The sequence below is a fragment of the Galleria mellonella genome, unplaced genomic scaffold (assembly GCF_026898425.1).
Source record: "Galleria mellonella isolate WM207_F2 unplaced genomic scaffold, CSIRO_AGI_GalMel_v1 utg33, whole genome shotgun sequence".
Classification (NCBI taxonomy): domain Eukaryota; kingdom Metazoa; phylum Arthropoda; class Insecta; order Lepidoptera; family Pyralidae; genus Galleria; species Galleria mellonella.
The window spans coordinates 2,390,268-2,412,120 of NW_026442079.1; the positions used below are offsets into that span (position 1 = coordinate 2,390,268).

The 21,853-nt window shown below is 29.5% G+C and overlaps 1 protein-coding gene across 3 annotated transcripts; it reads right to left on the reverse strand.

Annotated features, from left to right (window-relative positions):
• Positions 1 to 899: 899 nt before the first annotated feature.
• LOC113517516 (endoplasmic reticulum mannosyl-oligosaccharide 1,2-alpha-mannosidase) lies at positions 900 to 19,931 on the reverse strand. Of its 3 annotated transcripts, XM_026902208.3 has the most exons (13): positions 19,870 to 19,931; positions 19,640 to 19,748; positions 18,242 to 18,457; positions 14,562 to 14,702; positions 13,225 to 13,330; positions 12,872 to 13,057; positions 12,378 to 12,526; positions 11,658 to 11,846; positions 11,060 to 11,247; positions 9,743 to 9,851; positions 8,794 to 8,973; positions 8,104 to 8,244; positions 900 to 7,374 (listed from the first exon to the last, which is right to left on the reverse strand). In XM_026902208.3, the coding sequence occupies exons 3-13, from the start codon at positions 18,398 to 18,400 to the stop codon at positions 7,159 to 7,161; spliced, it is 1,764 nt and encodes a 587-aa protein (XP_026758009.2). In that variant the 5' UTR covers positions 18,401 to 18,457; positions 19,640 to 19,748; positions 19,870 to 19,931; the 3' UTR covers positions 900 to 7,158. The 3 variants fall into 3 exon arrangements, with proteins under 3 accessions (XP_026758009.2, XP_052752526.1, XP_026758018.1); XM_052896566.1 differs by having other exon boundaries at positions 19,640 to 19,909; XM_026902217.3 differs by lacking the exons at positions 18,242 to 18,457; positions 19,640 to 19,748; positions 19,870 to 19,931 and adding an exon at positions 15,082 to 15,449.
• Positions 19,932 to 21,853: the final 1,922 nt, after the last annotated feature.

Here is a 21,853-nt window from a genome sequence, read left to right on the forward strand (position 1 = left end):
TATACAACCAAGCATAACTTGGAAGCTTATTTTTCAATAAATGATAGGTACATAATACGCGTATTATTTACAAATAACAGATAAAACTACAATATTCGGTATTATATTGTAATCCTAGAGTGTTTATATCCGAACAGTTGTTTTGGTAACACCGAAAAGATTTTAGACCTGCATTGAACATAACCATCAAATTCATAAGACATCACAAGAGATCTCAAACTATTAGAATCGCAGCTGCTGCAACCACCAGTTTGTCGCAAATCATATTATATAAATCATAGTATGTATACCTAGCCAAGTTTAAAAACCGTCTAGTGTAAAGGGTGTAAATATTATGAATAATAGTAATAGTACTTTGACTGCTTTTTTATACAATCCTGTTGATATTGGTAATTTGCTTTACATGAGGTCACGGATTTTATTTATGGTCGGATCAATTTAAGTATAGATTTTTTTCTAGCAGTCTACTAACTCGATGACCAGAAAATTTGTGTAATTTTATTCTTGAATTCGTTTTTATTCGTTATTATTATTACTTACAATAAGAATCACATATAGTGGATATTTTACCCCTAGTATTCCTCAAAATTTTTATATTAAAATAGACATACCATATATTGATATGACAGGCATTAACACACAGACAGACAAACTAAAAGAACTTTTAAAATTAATATAATGTGTACATTAATTTTATATAACATCCTTTACACCATACAATACCATTAATTTGATGGCGAATTGTATTTGAAATGAACGATGGCATAAACCATTAATAATTCTATATTGGTGATATCTTAGATAAAGTATCTCCATATAAATTTTTGCCAAAAACAGTACAACTTTTTTATCTATGATGAAATTATGATGTGTGGGTAAATTGAAAAATAAAAACAATATAAAGTTCTTACCAATATATTTGAAGTCATAAAATTAACAGTGCATAATGATTTGTAATTATTTTTATCTTACCGAATACTTTGATTTATATATGACTATAAACATAAAATGTGTTTTATTTTCTAAGTTTTGAAAAAGCCTGCCATTTTAATTCAAATGGCACAATTAGCTGAATAAATTTTGACACGTTTTTGACACTTGATGCTCTATTCCATTGTAACCTAAAGATGATACATAATCACTAAATTCCACGATGTTTTCTTACCGTTAACTATATAACATTGTTTAAATATATATTGCAGTTAATATAAAGAAATTGTTTAATAAATCTGGCCATGAATTTTTCTAAAATAATTCTGCGTCTCCGTTCCTGGAGAATTATCAGAATTGGGACCGAACTAGAGGGCGCTAGCTAGGCAAATATCCAGAACGGCAAAATTAAGGCCAATATGATTATAGCATAGTTACTTATAGCAGTAAAATTGATCGCATACTATTATTAGTACTTGAAGGTCACGGAATTTGTTAATAACATTTTCGATTAACAAGAAGTACACAAACAGTTATCATCATGAAAAATAATAACATAACACATAATAGTTTACAGTACATTTTTAAACACCAAGTACATTATAGTCCCATTTCATTTCACTGAATATTCTATAAATAATTTTATAGAAAAATAATTATCTAATTGGAATTAAGTAATAAAGAAATCTACAATTACGTGATCCTTTTAAGAGTATATTAAGATGTACATACACTTTTTATAATATACAAGTTTTTTGTACTTGTGGATATCCGAAGTAGGAAAACCAATGAAATAGAGCAATTCTAGATGGCGTATAAAACATACACCACTTTTTAAGATAGACTTTCAGGAATACAAGTGTGAAAATCGCATCCAATTTGGTGAAGTTTTTGCGTAATGTCAAAACAGATTGATGGACAATATTTCTAAAATTATTGTTTTAGCATCTACTGGTCTTAAGACACCTCATATATATTTTTAAACTACGATCAAATGTCTGCACAATAACGCCATCATTAAACTCAATTAAGTACCTTGGTACTTAACACGACTTAGACAAACCTATCAGGATCAGAAGATCGTATACCAATTGAAGGACTAGAAGTTAAATTGTCGAAGTGACGAGAAAATTAGATATGCTTATGAAGGGGGTTCATAACGAAGTATTTTTTAATGTTTCTGGCTGAATATTAAAAAAAAATTACTAGAAAATTAAAACGTTAATCATAGAGAATATTGCAAATAAATCTACCATTAAGAACTCTGTACTTATTTCATATTTTGCTTCAAAACTTTTCAAATTGATTGAGAAAAATTTGTGCCTTCAAAATCCATATTAACATAAATCCATATTATTTTTAAATAATTAGTCTGAATCATTAAAAAAATGTTCAATTATTTTTGAATATTGACAGATAATTGCGACGTTGCCACATATCAAGTTATGAACACTCTTTAAAAAAAATGTTTAAATATCACCTCGAGCAAATACACCGACAACTAGTTCTGAAAAGCAAGTAGTTATCTAATACCGTTTACAATTCTTAATAACCATACTATACGATAATTAATTAGAAATTTGCATTACATTAGCGCATTAAGCTCTGTATGTGTGTACTTACGAGAACTATTTCTATGGTAACTAAATTGTAATTAGTATCGTGGGCCAGAAAGATTTCGCGTCTCTAAGTTCACATATGAAGCAATTTATATACGTGTAAGCTCGTAATTACGCGGCTCACGCTCACACTCATTACACAGTATGTCCACTGGCCATCTCTATGATACTCATATGGTGGTATTATTACTACTACTTATTAATTACGTTAGTCAAGAGTCCATTACTTCTTTCTCTCCATAGTAAATAATAATACAATTTTACATACATTTTATTACATCAAGAGAAGACTTCGTTTCAATTATAATAATAATTTAAAATAACACAAAATAACTCTTTTGGTATTTTATATTAATATTTAATTTCTAATCTCACAAATCAATTGTAAATAACTTTTGGTTTCTATTAATTTTCGTACTTACAAAAAAAGTTAAGAAATGTCATTAAAATATTATCATAGGTCAATAAACATCATTAGTATTACATTTTTAGTTATCAATTAGTTAACATTAAGTATTAGCATAAGCATATTTTCACATCATGTGTAGACAGACACACAGGTTTAACTTTTAAAACAGCTACATACAGAAATAAAATAATATCAACATACAGTATTAAGTCTGCATCGATCAGTGACGTTATGGAAATAGAAAATTATATAACATTTATTGATATTTTAAAAAAGGACAGTACATTTTGCCTCGGCATATTTCAATTCATTTTTATTTACAATTAACTTTTAAATTTAAATGTGCGTTAAGATTCTAAAAACAATTGAGTGTACTATATTGGACGCTTTCTTTGCATTGGTACATACATGCACTAATTTACCAATCCTTCCGTTGCGTCCATGCGTTAGCTAAAGAGCATGCTAAGTAACTGAATTGCGATGGTTCTCACTCTCTCTTATCAAGCATGCACTGTACAAATACTTGACTACAGCGCACACACATGTATGCACCTATGCATGTTGAATACGTATAACTGTAGTCACACTTATTGATCCGTAAAATTATCAGATAACCCTTATTTGTAGCCTAATGGAAACGCATACAAAGCTAACGATTGATCTAAAATTCCATTGGAATGTTACTCATTCTTTCAGTCTAGTTTTTTGGTTGTTTGGTCCTTTAAGCTAGCTAGCTAGCTTAGATAAAGCTTAACGATTGTTCACTTTGCAACAGTTTAAGTTGGAATATTAGATGTCAATCGCTAGCTTAAAACATTCAACGATTTCGTTATGTCAAATTTCAAACAATAATGTGTTTTAAAACATATTCCGGAATTAATATTAAGTATTGCTCTGCAACATCAAAACGTAAAACGTATAAAACGCAGGTCACTCACGAATTTATAAACTCATATTTCCCTCTTGAAGTTTAATTTTTTTTTTATCCTTAAATTCCAATTTTTCAGCGACAAACTAGTAACAATACATGATTTTTTTATTTGACACATGACATAAACGTTAATTGTCTGAACAATTCTATAACATTTCAAGGATTCTCAATGAACACTTACAAAGAAATCTCATCGCATCACTGATAAAACTGCAGTGTCTCTTGACATTGGCAAAATTATCGGAGCCCCGATGAGGACATAATTAAAACAAAAAGAAACAGTTAATTTTAGGAAGCGTTATGTTATGTCTAAATAAAACTTTCATGCTATTTCTATTATTTTTAATACTGTGTCTCATTATTATAATATGCTGTGACACTGATCTACAATATTCATAACATTCATTCTAATAATTTTCGGTCAAATCGGTTAAAGGGATTCTCGTAACGTCAAAATTTTAAAGTAACATCAAAAGAATAAGGATGCACATACTGAAGTAATCAAGTCTTCAGTCTTTCTTTGCCTTTGATGGCAAAAATGATGAAATTTTATTACAATATAATTTCATAATAATCACAATACATTCAATTTAAATAGCTAAATTTATTTTATAATGACTATATTATATATTATACATATTGGAGGCGTTTATATTTACAGTTATAGTTACTGTTACAAAAAGGGTGAATAAAATTGTCAGCATCATTCCAAGGCAGTGTTCTACAAGTAAAATAGGACATTTTTCCTCTTTGGAATCATGGGTTAATAAAGGAAGAAAAATTTTGAGTTTACCTTAGGTTTAGTAAAAATGAAGTTTTTATTTGGAAACACCATTCTATTTCTCTGTTAGTAGCAATTCTTTGAAATGATGCTGATAATTTTATTTTACCTGTTTTATATAAATATTGAAATAGTAAAAATAGTTACAAGAATATGAATACGTTTAATAAGATCTGTAATAATATCGCCTGTATCTTTTTGTATTACATGCATAATATTATACAAAATAGCGATAGACATTTCAAGTGGATTCTATTTTTATATTTGAAGTATTTCCTTCAACAACATTTAATGATATAAGAAATGCATATAGATACGTAATAAGAGATAATAAAAGAACTTAGTTAAAAACATATAAATAGTGTATACAATAATTTAAAACTATGTACACATATCACATAATTCATTTGATAAAACTTTTATAAATGAAGAAAATTGTATAATAAATGTATATTTTGTGCATTGTCAGTTTACACGCTCGCTGTGCAGTTTTGATAAAAGAACAATATCAATGACAAGATATATTTTGGATATGAATTAAGCTATCTACAAACGTGGTACAATAATAGTTTTTTTTGGTAAAAACAAAGACCACGCTAACCACTTAAAGATGGGTTAAAATTAAAAATGTCTTCCTTAAAAATCAGGGCGACAATTAAAATACTTGATTAATCTTGGTCCCTATTACTAAAGAAAGAAAAAATCAAGCAGGTTAAATTTTTTATATTGTGATGTATATTTATGTACTGTGATGAACAAGTATTAAGTAATTATTACATTATAAATAAAACTAAAATCACTATTAATGTAGTAATAATAACAAAGAAATTGACAAATAAAATGTTAAAAAAGAAATGAGACACATAACGCGTAAATAAATCATTTCTATATTTAAATAATCTCACGTTTACGTTCTTAATAGTAAAAATTATATTACAAATGCCAATTTGCACAAACATCAATAAAATTATTAACGTTAAAAGTATTTTAGTGCTAGTAATTCATAAATTCGTATTAATGTAAGTACTTATTAGTGCAAGTGGGATATTGTAATATAAAATATAAATCTAATGATAGATGTCCATGACCAATGTAATACTGTACTAATTGTACTTAATTAGGATAGATCAACATTATTGCTTTGAGTTGGCAAGGATCTATCCTTGATGTTTCAAAAAAAAAAAAACAAAATGAAAGCGTAATATCTAATAGTAAAGCATCTAATGAGCAAATAACTGAGAAAATGTGTCAACTCTAATGGAAGAACTAGAACTCCAAACGCTTCGATTCACAGATCTCTATTTATCGAACCTTGTAAGTTACGTTAACTTTTTATTTTTAACCGTCTTAAGAATATCTATTTCATAATATATGTTTTTTTTTTTTATAATAGCTTCATTTGTAATGGTAAAATAAATGCCTGCAAAAGCAAGATTCGGTGAACAATCCACGAACAGGATAAACCCAAATTATAAATATAAAAAATAATAATAAAATAAAAATTTTATACATTAATTGTTGATGTTGAGGAATTGTGTTAGCTACTTATGTACTAAATTGATTTCACTAACTAGTGCATGTTTTATAATAATTGTTTTACAATTATATAATATAAATAAAAAATAATGTACTTCGAAACCGAATATCAATAATAAAATAATTGTAAAGGAGTTACATTTTTTTTTCATTGCCGATCTAATCGCAATAAAACCTTTGATCCAGCTTATTAAATTAAATTGTTTAAAATTTGTTATATCGGCAAATATTACATTTTTTAATATTGTGTATACATATTTTACATTAATTATTCTAATTTTACCAGTCTAACTGGCACTGTTTATACTAAGTAGGATATAAATGCTAAGTGTAAAATAAAGTTATAAGTATACACACATCACGTTTTAGACAAAGTACATAATTACAGTTTCGTGCTCAAATTTTCTATTCGAGTAATCATTATGATTAATCTAAGAATGACACTAACGATTACTCTACCTTTGAGGATGTTTAACTACGTACTTTGTTTTAGTAACACAACATGCGCGCTCTATTAAAGAAATCAAGAGCTATCAATCTTTTAAAAATTACTGTAGACGTCAAATAAAAGGGACAAAATCTTATAGTTATAATCTGCTATCCATTATAAGGAGAAATCATTAAAATTACGAAAACTAATACCAGTATACTTAAAATAAAAGTATGCTATATATTTAGAAGGTGACTACGTTTTTGTAATATTTTATCTTTTATATTTTTAGATTTTTTTTATGAAAATAGAGGCAAACAAGCATCCAACACATGGCTACACTAGCAACATCAGAGGAATTGCCAATTCCTGTCAGCCTTTAAATGTAAATGTAAGTTTTGAGACCACCAAATTAATAAATAAGTCTAATATCATTCAAGTTCATAATAAACATTGGCCAACAATATGATAAATACATTTATTAACTAGTTCCTGCTCTTACTATTTTTCTTTGGAAGTACATTAGTTTTTATGTATAGGTAAAGGATGAGCCTCCGAATTGATGACATACTTATTCAAATCTATGACAAATCTATCATCACTGAACAGCAAATATAAATACTTGAGGGTTTCCGATAAGAAGAATGACTCCATCATGTCACGCTGCAATGGCTTTTCAGATTTCACATTGGCTAATGAAGTGTATCCATTTGGCACTTTGGCGTACTTCTCTAAACTCTGAAATTTTATAAAGTTATAATTTTTATACCTTATTTATTGAAAGGGACAAAGTTAGCAAGATCGATTGTAGAATCGATAGCCACAATATGAAAGAGATATGAAATGAATAAGAAAAAGATATGAACAGAATTCATTGAGATATTTGTCTATAAAGTTACTGATAATTGCTACAGGTAGGCATCTACCATATATCATTGAAAACCCCATCTATCTGTACCAGTAGAGAAACCCTCCAGATATATAGAAAATAGACATTGCCTCAAATGTCTACAATACAATCTCACTGATGGAGTAATGTGAACACAATAATTTTATTTTTTGAGGAAACTGCTCGCTATGGTTTCGTCATACATGTAGAACGATGGAATAAATCGAGGTAAAGTAGCAAGATAATTAGTAGAAATAAAATCGTAAAAAATGTCTTAATTTTTTATGTTTAGCCTTTAATTACTAAAAGTCGTGCTTGACTTGTATATTTTTCTTCTCTTACATATGTAGATATTTTGTTCCAATAGCCATTTTTTGCGACATTTAGGGCATTAATGTAAAAAATCGTAGTAATGTTTTATGTTTGTTATTAAATCATGCTTAAACGACTGAAAGGATTTGAATGAAATTTAGTGTAAGGGTTGGTTATATTGTAGTTTAACATATATAATAATTTAAATACTAATACACGCGGGCAAAGTCGCGGGAAATAGCTTGTAGATAATAACGAATACTAACTTGGAAGATCTGCCACCCCCAGTCCTGGTAGGTAGTGTTGCCAGTAATCTGGTACATATACCACAGGCTCTCGACAAACTCCGGCCGTAACAGATTGTGTGCGTCCGCTGTTTTTGTATACATATCGTTTGTTGCACTAGCCTGGAATATATCAAGAGAAAAAAATAACACAACACTAAAAAGCCACTAAAAATTTTAATAGTTAACATTTATTTCAAATATACAGATAATGTTTACTGTGTCCTCCAAAAGATTGCAGGCATCGTTTATAAATAAGAAAAGTAAAATAAATCTGAATATAGTTTTAAAAACATTAAAAGATATGTAGTTCTATGATATTTGTACCTAAGGTTAGCAACATTGTAAATATAACATCATTCTTCTTTCTGTAATGGTGTTCTACATTAATGTGTATTTTTATTACATAAGTATTTTATTTTTTTAATTACAAGGTAAGTTATTTAAGCGTGCAAAACACATTCAATATTTTACAGCATTCTCCATGTGTGATCCATTCATTATTTTCCAACATGCATATCATGAAAAACTTCGAATTGATATTGGAGTAATTAGAGTGAAAAAATATATAACGAAAAGTTATATCCAATTAAATCAATACTTATTGTATTCACTATAGTGCGATTCTGATACTTAATTATTAAGAAATTGAGTCGTAAATAGTATACATACCAGGTTGAAGTGTGTGATCTCCGGCGCCAAAAATGTGGGATGTACTGCATAGGTAAGGTAACAAGTGTAGAGCAATTCCTCCGCCATGGTCATGTGCCAATCAGGGAGATCGTTAGCGTGTCCAAGTGCTAACGTGCCCGGCAGGAAGCACGTTAGGTGGTCCATCTTTGGGTTGAACGACTGAAAATAATTAGGACTACTATAAATCTGAGTGGGTCAATTACTGTAAGATCTTAGGAGGATCATAAAGACCGTTGATGTAGCTTTTCGGAAACGAAACGAAACGAATTCAAGTACTTTTAGAAGTACAAAGCGAGTGATTCTTTAAATGATCTAAATGTGTATTTGAAAAGTTTAGGTTCGAATTCGTTCACGAACGACATTGAAGCCTTCAAGAAAAGAGCATAGTTCTTCTTAAAAAGCCACTGACACCTGCAATTTCCCTTATGTTGCGGGATCCTATGAGCAGCGGTTATTACTTACCATTAGGTGAGCCACATTTCGTATGCTCTCTATGTTATAAAACAAAATAAGTTTTTCGAAGCAGCCAAAAGCAGCCACCCTATTCTGTGATTGAGAAATTCGAAACAAACGACTAAAAAGTAGAAATCCATTACCGATTACTGTTGGTGTTGTGGTAAATGGTTCTCATTATTTTACTGCTAATAACGATTGTGGATGGCTATAATATTAGAAGAAGGCCTAAAAAGACGTGGATGTTGACTGGTAGCGAATGCCTATAGCATTAAATCCGCCTTTAGTACCATTTTTATTAATCAATATCAACCAGAATAGGAGCGAATGAGGAAATGAGTGCGAATAGAGAAGAACGGAAGAGAAAAACATATTATGTAGACTAAAAATAATAATTGGGATAAGGGTAGGTAGATGATGATGATGATGATAAATAACAATATATGACGAATGAATAATAAAATAGCTAACTCACCTCAGAACCAGCTGAAAGCTCCCCGATAAATAAATGTTTATTTGGAGAAGAGCGCTTAGCTAGAAACTCTCTGACCCCCTCGATAGCAGTCATGTAGTCATCCAGCAAACTGTAAATAAAAATATATAAATGAACTTACTGAAATTTCATAAATATATTAGTTCACTGCAATATGAATGTGTATACATTATAAATAAGTCACAATATTATCACAGTATGTAGGTTCTTGCTATTTTAATATTTTAATGTAAAAAATGTTATTAAATACCCTGGATAGAGGTTGTAAATTAAAAAGAGAGATCAATTATCTCTAGTGAATAATCAGGCGTTAACTGTCCACTGCTGAACTTAGGCCTTCCCCATAAGAGGGGGTTTTGCCAGTACTTGTCACGCTTGGCAGGCAGGTTGGCAACTGTAGTTAAGCTTTAGTGATGTTTTAAGAGGGACACTGCTGCCCATCCCTCACTAAATTCCCTTAGTCGCATATTAAAATATATACCAGAGAGAAACTATACAAAAGCAGTTGGTATGGATACCTTTGTCCTAACTACAAGCATAACTATGCTTCCATGATTGTGTTTCAGTTTGGAGGATGGGATATGGTAGTGTAATTATAGAGTGCAGAGATAAAACAACATTGTTCTTAAACTATAACGTATCAGGAGTACTATGGGCATCACAATGCATTGTGTTATGTTCATGGGGCTCTCTTTTCATCAGATGAGCCACCAGCTTGTTTGCCATTCTAAGTATCATAAAAAATGTGGGATTTATTTTCTTTTTTTAAATCGAGGAATGAAAAATTTAATCTTATCATTAAGATAAATTATTATAATGATAATAAAATTTAATTATTTTGTGTAAACATATAACATGTACTAAATTAAGTAAATCCACACATAGCATGCATTCGCATAGAATTAATCTAATTCGCTAGTAGCTTTTTATAATAAATAATAAAAAAAAAAAACTTTTGCATATAACAAATAAAAAATAGCAAAGACGCAAAATTACATCACACATTGTTATCAGCAATACATGGTTTTAAACATCGCACAGCACAGATAAATTAAATATAACAATAACCTTAATAAACCTAAATAACATCATCTAATTATAAATAAAATGTCTGTATGTTTATTTTTTCGATATGAGTCATTTAAACATAACCAAAATAAAAATACTATTTCTCAACTTTTAATCGATAAACACAAAAATCGCTTTAAGACGGTGCGCATGCGCATTGCCGTGATTGAAGAATACACAATTACAACAACTATACCACAGATAATAAACTATACTAGTAATTATGCTTACTAATTGATCGTTTTTCCTGTCTGTATCCACTGCTTGAGCAAATATTCGTAGTAGCTGTCTCCTCGAGCACCAAGCGTGATGGTTGCATGCGGCAGAAAGTGACCGGTATTGGGATTAATGAATATTGGGACTAGGCCGTGTTTTTTCGGCAACTGGTGTATTTTCTCTGAAACGGCCGCGGCTGCATCCTGTAATTAAATTTATTGTTATTAAATTTAACATTGGACTTTTAATTTTGACGAAAATAAAAATATTTGGCAACGATAATATTAAGTAATAGTAAAATTATCAATGGTACATTTATACGTCTATTACTCTATGACATATGTATTGATCATTTTAAAATATTTGTCACATTTCTAACTAGATATCCGACCCGGCTTCGCATGAGTAGACAGAATGTTTAAAAAAATTTAATTGATACTTTATGTTCGGTCCAGATTAAATATTTTCTTATATGTCTAACTATAATGTAACTAATCTACTAATGTCAGGTTAACTTTGACTTTCTTGAAGAAAGCTACTAAGAATTTTTTATTTAAAAAAATAAACACATAATAGTGCATGTGGACAGTTGCATAAATCTTGTTTCAATTACCTCGTAAACGGGATCATTGCTGGCTCTAGACAGTTCTCTGAACTCAAGTTGCACTGTGGTGACTTCAGCAGTAGTGCTGTAGTGTGACCACTCAGGAGCATGGGCAGTTTTGGTTCCAAGATTGACATCAGAGTAAGGTATACCAGATGGAGATGAGAATGCTGCCATCAGACGATCACCTAGATCTTTCTGCAGACATCGTATTAATTGCCTTGCATTAATTTCTAAATTTATCTGATTACCCAGGCTGATATCGAAATCATCAGTATTCTATTAAAAGAAATTTCGAGATCCTTTTACGAACTCATTCAATTAATTAACTCATCATGTGTTTTTAGGAAACTTTGTAATTTCTCAATTATATTTCTTTGGGAAAAAACATTTAATTCTAGTGAGAAAATACTTCTTTATAAGGATACTAATGACTTCGAGTTTATACTGTATTAAATATTAATTATTAGTATTAGTTATAAAAAAGTATTCTTGAAGTAAGTTCATTCTTTGCTTTAAGAGCCTTGATGGAAACTGAAAAAATAACTTTCATATATATATAATATACCCATAAAATCTATCTCTTCAATTTTTTTTGTATTATTATAAATGGTTCAATGGTGAAGGCATTTTCCCAGATTTTAGAGTTTATCATTATATATTTTGATAATTGATGATAAATGATGAATAAACTTGAAGTTAAACTATATTATTAATATAATTACTTACAGCTTTATTGAGAAACATTTCATCTTGTGTGAAGTGATAGTTGGTTAACAAACCACCCAGCACTCTAATTGTTACCTCGAAGAAGTTCACATCTTTATTCTTTGTAAATACCAGTTCATTCTTAACCCATTGCCTGCCCTCTTCAAATTCTGTAAAATGTTTTTATATGAAAGAAACAAATATTTGTGATAAAACATAAGTTCCTTAACATGTTTATTATAAATACATATTTATAATAAATTGCAAGTACTTAAACATTTACTTGAAAAATAAATTTCTCCTATGAGTGTTAGCGAGTTACTTCGAATTTATTGAACTTTCATTTAATCTTAATAAATAAAAATAATTTTAATAATATGAGAAAATTATACTGTATTGAAACTAAGTCGTTAAAACATTACTCCTCAGATATGACACTGGAATAGTGTTCTTAATTTAATACACTGAAATAAATATACAAAAAAATATATATATACTTTAGAAACAATCATAACCTTCAGTTAAACCCATAATGTATGCTGTATCCAGTCCATCCACAATGGAGAGGCCAAGTGAGAACCAATCAAAAGCCATCCCAGATAGTGGTTTCAAGTTATCGTGACCCCACGCATGTTCCTTGTACGCCTTCCATGCATGTTTAAAGCTTTCAACAACAGCATACTGACGAGCATTAGACGGCCCTAAAAATAATAAATACATTGTTTTATAAATTTTCATTAAAAAATATCTAAATGATAGTGACAAGAATATCAGAATCCATAACATGATTTAGAAGTAAGCGTATAAACAGACGCGGATAATGACTTTGTGTTATAATATTTAGAGGTAACTTTTTAAAAATAAATACCTGTAAATACAGGTCTCTCATTCACTTCGCTCTCCACCACAGTCTTCTTAGGTTGAACGACGTTCTCTACTGGTTCATTGACTAGGGATACGTTTTTTAAAGGTTCCTAAAATTAAAATAAATTGTTATACTATTATCTACTTATTAACATATTCCCACATGTGGATGCACAGATTGTTTATTTATTACTATTTAAGTATGTAATGTATCTATAAAATAAATCTCTGTTAGTTACAAATCTCAAACTTACTGAGTGATTTATTCGCATTCATATTTGTTTATTACATTACGGGACACCTGAATAAAAGAATTGTCGCATAGTCGCAACAAAATACTTCGAACAAGCACTTCACGTTATCGAATGCATATGCTTGCGGTTTATCTTTTCTAATTGTGCATACTAAAGCTATTTGTTATTGTTTTATTCTCTTCAAAATAAGTTAATTTATAGTATTAAGTTTATTTGAAACTTCATACTATAAATATATAAATAATAATGTAAGTAGGAAATCAAACTGCTGTTGTTAATAAACGGTAATACATTAGGCAGGTCAAAATCCTTCTAAGTAATTCTTTATCAGTCAACAGTAATGACCGGTTCAGTTTCGACTAATAGGTATGTTGTAATAAAAAAAAAATATTTGTTATAAAACCAGCTTTACATTTTATTTACATGCATCAAATATGAAACTAGTTGTACTAGTTTTTTGAAAATTTTATTTTATATCACACTATGCTCCATGAGATCAGTTCTTAACGATAATTCTTTTTAATGAACTTTCTTTTTAGTTAATCTTACTAATATTGTACATGTGAAAGTGTGTAAAGATACTTGGCTCTTTAGATGTTTGTATGTTTGTTACTCAATCACTTAAACACCAGAATGGATTTGAATGCAATTTGATACTTGGGTACTAACTTAAAATATACTTTATATATTGATTAAAGTAAGCAAAGCTGCGAGAAACACTTTAAGTTCACAACAACAGTAGTTTAAGTAACTACAGGTCTTAGTTCAGTGACAAACGAAACTATCCATTATAGCTACATTATTGCTATCATGGATGTTATATGAGACAAGGATATTTGGCGTCTTGTTCTTTTCTTACATGCTCTACAAAAATATATCTATCGATCTAGTTTAATTTACCAATTATCTATATAGATTGATCACATAAAATCGAGCTATTTATCTAAATTGATATTACCGAGAATAGAATTCATAACATGATTTACGCAAAATAACGTGTCTACTACCAAACCATTAAGTTTTGCGTCACTACTTTATACTCGGTTAGTATAAAAATAAGACCGATAAAATATATAAAACTACTTACCACAACAATATTACTATCACTATTTTTATTTACATTCGCCGCATTCAGCTTTGAAGAATAAAACAATACTAAAACAGTTGCTGTTATTAAGAATAATGCGTAAACTAAAGATCTTTGCAATCGGGACAGTCGGTTCCATCTCTGAAAAAAATAAAGAGCAGCATAGTATGTTAATAATTATTAAATAAAAGTAATATTCTTTTAATAATTAAAATAATATTTGTAGGGCCTGAAAACAAAAACTTAATTCTACAAAATTTCGTTTCATGGCTGCGTGTTATATATTTAAATTAACAAAAAGATTGAATTTTAAATGTTAATAATATTCTGTTGATGGTTAAAATGTAATCAAATATAATAATATATGTATAAAATAATGTATTCTCTTGAACAAACAGTCATGATAAATCTGGTGACACTAAAATAATTGAGTTGCTTTAAATACAAATAATTATATATAACGCACATATACACAGAACTTTTTTGTACTAGAGTAAAGAAAATAGATAATAGATTATACCAAAATCATTTCTTTTCCACATATGCAGTACTCGTCCTGAAGGCGCGAGATTTGAAATGGAATCTGCATTTGCAAAGCAGACATTGGAAATCGACGGCACTACAATTACACTGGCTAAACTTATCACTCTAATTATAGTTTTTTTTTTTTTGATCACAAAATAACAAACATTTCATTTAGAACACTACAAAAATATTAAATTGTAATAAACATGAAATTATATTTATTTGTTGTGCGAAACATTTAATTGAGGTCGTATTGCGTCACTGTCAGATGCCGGAATGTTTTTATATTTACGGATCACCTAGTTACGAATAAAGATGTGAAACTGTTTCATATGTAACCGTCTCAGTGTGAATGCATTATTTGCAGAGTCACAAAGCAGATCTCATTGTGTCGTTATTTTTAAGAGAGCTGCATTAAATACAATGTAATACCCTTACACGCCCATACGTGTATGATTCATTAGGTAATATGGTATGTTTAAAGCTGTTTATGTATGGTATTATTCTAGCTCTATTTTTGTACTACAAATGAAAATTGTTTGAATTTTTTATTGTTATTATTTTGTTTTTATTACTTTATAAGAGTATAATTCTAAATAATAGGTAGTCAAAATAATTCACTAGAGGGAGACTTTGTACAAAAGTCGATTGCTTGGGTACCTCTGTCCCATTCGTGTTTCTACCGTGAAGTAGTTGTGTTTGCATGGCTGTGTTTCGGTTTGAAGAGTGGGATATGGCGTGAATTTACAGGGTACAGAGGAATAACATCTGAGTCCTCAGGAATGGCAACGCAAGGGGGGTATCATGGGCGAAACAGTATACTCTATTATGTCCATGGTACTGCTTATGTCTATAGGTGACGGTTACCACTTTCCAGCAGGTGGGCCGTCAGCTTGTTTGCCATTCTAAGTTGTATAAAAAAAATCTTTTTTGGGATACTTAGAATAGCCCACCTGATGAAATGTAATAACCATCATCTATAAACATGAACAGCAGTGCATTTAATGTTCATGAATTATAGAATACAATGTGATGCCCATGGTATCCCTCATGGCTTCCAATTCCTGAGGACCATGGTGTTACGACTTTGTACCCTGTAATTTCAGTGTCACGTTAGTACTAAGGTCTAACGGCTCCTTTGCTAGCAATACATCCTATCATGTCTACCTCCATGCGGTTCCCCTAGAAACCATCGTGGTTAAATCTAGTGGATTACGTCACGATTTCGACCTGCTTGCATTGTCACCTATAATCCCTCGCTGGTGAACCCCCCCCCCCCCCAGCTTATACTAATAGTGCAGGCGAGATTACTATTTCATTATCACCTAATAAAGATCAATCCGATGGTTGAATGATATAGAGCGGATAGCGAAAAAAAGTGGACAAAGTTAGCACAGGACCGTTACAAGTGGCGCGAGGACTATTTAGCCAAGTGAATTAATGTAAACTGATTAGATAGAGAGATCCGACCCTTAACACCGAAACACAGCCATATAAACACAGATGTTTTAAGAAATACGAGTGGGACAAAGGTACCCATGCAAACGACTTTTATACAAAGTCTCTTTCTAAAACACAGAGAGATTTCATCCCCTACAAAATCATATTTATAAATGTGATTTCGTGAGCTGGACAAATTTTTATGAAATTTGGTACACAACTATACCATATACTATATAAATGTTTTTATAATAAATAATTTTTTCATTGTGTTAAAAATATTAACAAAACTAGAAGCTATTTCTTATAATAGATGAATTCTGGAAGTAGATGAAACAAGAAGTATATTTTTAAAGTGATATGATATGTTAGTTGGATTATATATACTTGGATTATATCTCTATATGATTTTGATCATTAAGGCTTCTAATTATTCCTTTTAAAATAAGTTACTTTATAATTCAACTCCATATCGAAAAAGACAGAATAGGTACGTGTAATAGAACGGATGAAAAGAAGACGATGATTCAGCTGTCCTAATGATAAGAAAATGCATTCATGCGTTTTTTGTTTAGATTATAAAAACGTTAGGTACAGCTTGTTTCTCTGAATAGCTACCTACAAAGTAACATACTATTAGCAATTTTTTTTAAAATATAATCATCTTAATCGTCGGCGTAATATGTTTTTCGCTTCTTTATTTCTCTATTTTTTTTTAATGAACTACTATTGAAACCATTTAAATTGTACTTATGAAATATATATAAAATATTAAAAAAAATAATGAAATTCATCCACATGGTTTTTTAAGCAACAGTGAATGGCAAATTATAAAACAAACATTATTTTTTATTTTATTTTAAAATATGTCATTTATCTTTATTTTTAGGTATCTAGAGATTATCCCTAAACAACTATATATTTGTAGGTGTATAACTAAATATCTTTGTAAATGCTTAAATTATAAGGATAAAAAATATATTATATTACACAAATTTATACAAATTTTTATATATTCATCCGATTTTATTCCAAAACTAGTCAATAACTAAATCTTTTTTAAAATTTGATTGTAATCCAAACTGGTCAATGACATTCAAACATCATTTTGTGTCTCAAATCTCATATTAAATATATGATAGCATAATTATACATTTTTCCTGTGGATGTTATAATGTTTGTGTGACATATTATGTAAAGCATTCAAAATAAAAAAAAAATATGCTCACAACTGAAATCCAAAAGTGAAACAACAACAAAGGCTGCCTACTGTTGCTACTATTGTGAAGATAACATTCAAGATGTTTTAAACCAATGTAATTAAATTTGTTATTATTATTATTATATAAGCCATTGACTGTCCACTGCTGAACATAGACCATACAAGGGGATCTTGCCAATAATCACCACATTTGGCAGGCAGGTTGGCGACCACAATTAGGCTTTTGATGTTTTAAGCAGGGCTTTGCTATCCCTCCTTTAACCATTAAATTCCCTTAGTCTTAGTCACCTATTACAACACTCACGGGGAAAGGAAAGGGGTGGTCTATACTATACTGGGACCACACAGCAAGGTTTGTTAATGATGTTTAATATCAGTGGAGAATTATTCACTTAAATTTAAGACTTCAATGTCGACCGGACTAGGCATATGATGGTAATACACCATAAGAAACAACAGTAATGCATCAATGTAATTAGAGTATATAACTTACCCTTATAATTTTCCTATGTGATAATAATATTGTTTGTTGTTGATCTGTGACCAAATGCGAAGAATCTATCTTGGAATTCCATTTTCGGGTACTGGTATGAGTAGCTGGTTGTTGTTGTCCATTGAAATCAATTTGAGTATCAAACACTGGCTTTTTCATATTGAAAATTTTTACTTATCTCCTCACACAAGAATATACCAGCTTCATTCCAAACATCTGGAATGGAATATATTTTAGTAAAATTCTAATTATAATAAAAATATAGTTACTTTTTGTACTTTGCAAACTAATTTATGGCCCCTATGAAAAGAGAGCATAATAATATACTGTGTACATGTTGCTATCCCTGAAAACTAAAGTATTATGCTTTCACATAAAGACAAAATACCTTAGTCTTCAGGAAGGAAGGCAATTATTTATATTATTATATTTTATAGTTAGTGTGTCATCATTTGTTCCAATGATTGCTGTATGAATAGATATGTAAGAATATCCATTGTTGAGAATAGAGCTTTTACTTGTAATAAGAAATAGAAAAGGAGATAATACTACTGCAGGTAGATAACTACTATACTTATATTTTGAACAAAAAATATAATTAAATTATATGATATTTTGAAATAAAATAAATTTATTAATTTATTTAGAGTTAAAATTTTTAGTTGTTAGTGTTAAAGCTATCCAACATAACCCAGAGGGAGACTTTGTACAAAAGTCGTTTGCTTGAACACCTCTATCCCATTTGTGTTTTTACAATGCAGCAGTTGTATTTGCATAACTGTGTTTTAAGTTTAAATGGTGAGATATGGCAGTGAATTTACAGGGTACAGAGGAATAACACCTGAGTCCTCAGGATAATGCATGCTCATATCTATAGGTGACTGTTACCACTTTTCTACAGGTGGGACTTCTGCTTATTTGTCATTCTAAGTTGCATAAAAAAAATTGTGATTGTTTATATAATAATACAAAGGTGATCGCAATTGTTTCAAAAATATTTGTTCATATTTATTAATAATAATTAATATATTAACATCCTTCTTTAAATATGAACCATAAAACACTTTATATTTGTGAAATAGAAATACTTTATTTGATAAATACAATGTTTTAAAGATATTTTTTTTGTGTGCACATTATTTTTGCTTATATTTTGGACTATGAAATTAATTTTATTACTCAAATTTGATTTGATCAAAGATTAGTTTCAGGTGTAGAACACTGTGGTTGATAATAAATTTATAATTGGTTTTAATAATTTTTAACAAGCTTTATAGAGAATTGGCGATAAATTTATAAACAGTAGAAATACTATTTATTTGTAAAATTTTAAATAGCATAAATGTATGAAATAGACAAAAGCGAAATAACTTCACAAAAAAAAATATACACACTCACCGTTAACCCGAGGAAGAAATATCAATCTGTGAGTATTTTCCAGTTCAAATGTGAATTATTTTAGCGAGAGGACTAGTTCCACGTCCTCATTAAACTATTTTTTGGTAAACTGTGAAAAACAAAAAGTATCTTAACTTATTAACTTTTTTCTTCAAATCTTACCGAATCTATCTGTACTGTCTAATTAATTTTCTTAACACTTAAAATTTATTACAATTGTTTAAAATCACCTAGATATTTTTAATTATTTCTAGTAAAAATGACTGCATTACAGAGTACTACTGATTTAAACTATGAACTATGAAATGTCAATGTCAGTACTGTCAAAGCCACAGAGTAAGTAATCTAAAGTAAAAATATCATTTAAAAGTCAGCACTAACTTTTTTTACACACTGGAAAATTGATATATATATATAGTCTAGAAGTATCAACATAATAAAAAAAAAAGAATATCCAAAGTGTTTTAGAACTATTTATTGAAAATTGTTGAATACTCTTTTTTCTTTCGTTTTACAGATGTCACAAAATGTTATTTAATACACAATGGTACGGAAATAATTGTTTTCATTGTCTGGTATCATAAAACTATAGGTTATGGGTTATTTGCTTCTATAACTTGTTACAAAATTTCTACTATTATAAGTTTGAAAATAATATATCGGTTGAAATTTTTTAAAAGATCAAAAGTTTGATACATAGACTGAAACAATTAAAACCCCCTTTTAATAACCTCTTAGTAGAATCCAAAATATTAAAAAAATTATCCATTATTGACTTTTATCAACCGTTTGTATCGGAAACTTATAAGGAAGAAAGAACCTAAGATTAAACCTAAGATTAAGATTAGTAAAAGATCTTGGTATAGGAAACAAAGGTAAAATGCTGAAATATTTAGATAATAATAGTCAGGTAACAAGCTCATTTCCTCTATCTGTTTTAAATGTAATAAGTCTGGTGATAAAATTAAATTTTAAAAAAGAAACTACAAAGAGAAAGTTTGCTTAATACACGTTAAGTAAGGTGATTTTTAACCTCTATCCATAATACAATCAACAAGGAAATTTTATTCTTGAGTTTAATCATGCTGTATATAAGTCAATTACAAAACTTCACTCTCTAATATCAAACCTTAGACTATTGATGTTCATGTTGGTAAATAAAATGGCCATATGAAGTAACAATATGTAGGTAAAACTATGAACTAGATTTAGCAAAAAACTTGAAATAATACATATAGACTTTTGTGGCCCTTTTGAAGTGGAACTATGGGATGGTAAAAGATATTTTTTAACTGTTTTGGGTGACTTAGTTAAAGAATTGCGGAAAGTTAATGAGAATATAACTTGAAAGTTGTGATAATTCATTATAACAATAGTGGCGAGTGTGTCTCATATAACTTTAAAAAATACTCTAATGAAAACAAATAAAATTAGATTGCTCATATCATTTAAGTGGAGTAAGTACGATATACTTTTCCCAATTATATGATAAAGCCGATCGTTTGAATAGAACTGCAAACGAAAAATCTCTTTACAACTATATATAGCTGAAATAGAAAAAAAAAAGTTCTTTATTGTATCATATTCAACAAACTACCAAGTAAGTATATATATAATAAAACTCTTGGAATTGTAAAATTGAAGTATGGAATTGAAAGCTACTGGTAAATTTCGGTGTGATGCCACTGCTTAAAAACTGCATCATCGTCATTTTGGTACATCATGAATTGTATCAAAATAACGGATTTCTTATTGATAATTTTCCAAATCGCAAAAGTACTTATGAAAATATTGAATAAAATAAAATGTTATAAATTATAAATGATCATTGATTTTTTTATACAACTTAGAATGGCAAACAAGCTAACGGCCACCTGATGGAAAGTGGTAACCGTCGCTATAGAAATGAGCAGTACCATGGACATAACAGAGTATACTGTTTCGCCCATGATACCCCCCATGATGCGTTGCCATTCCTGAGGACTCAGATGTTATTCCTCTGTACCCTGTAAATTCACGCCATATCCCACCCTTCAAACCGAAACACAGCCATGCAAACACAACTACATTCTGGCTTTAAAAGCATTAACAACCTTTGTAGATTTAACAGCACGCGACCGCCCCGATCTTTTCTGTTCTTTGACAGAGAAAGTGTTGATAGTACGATATACGAACATACGGCCGATACCAAGAATCTTTCAATTTTGAATTGTC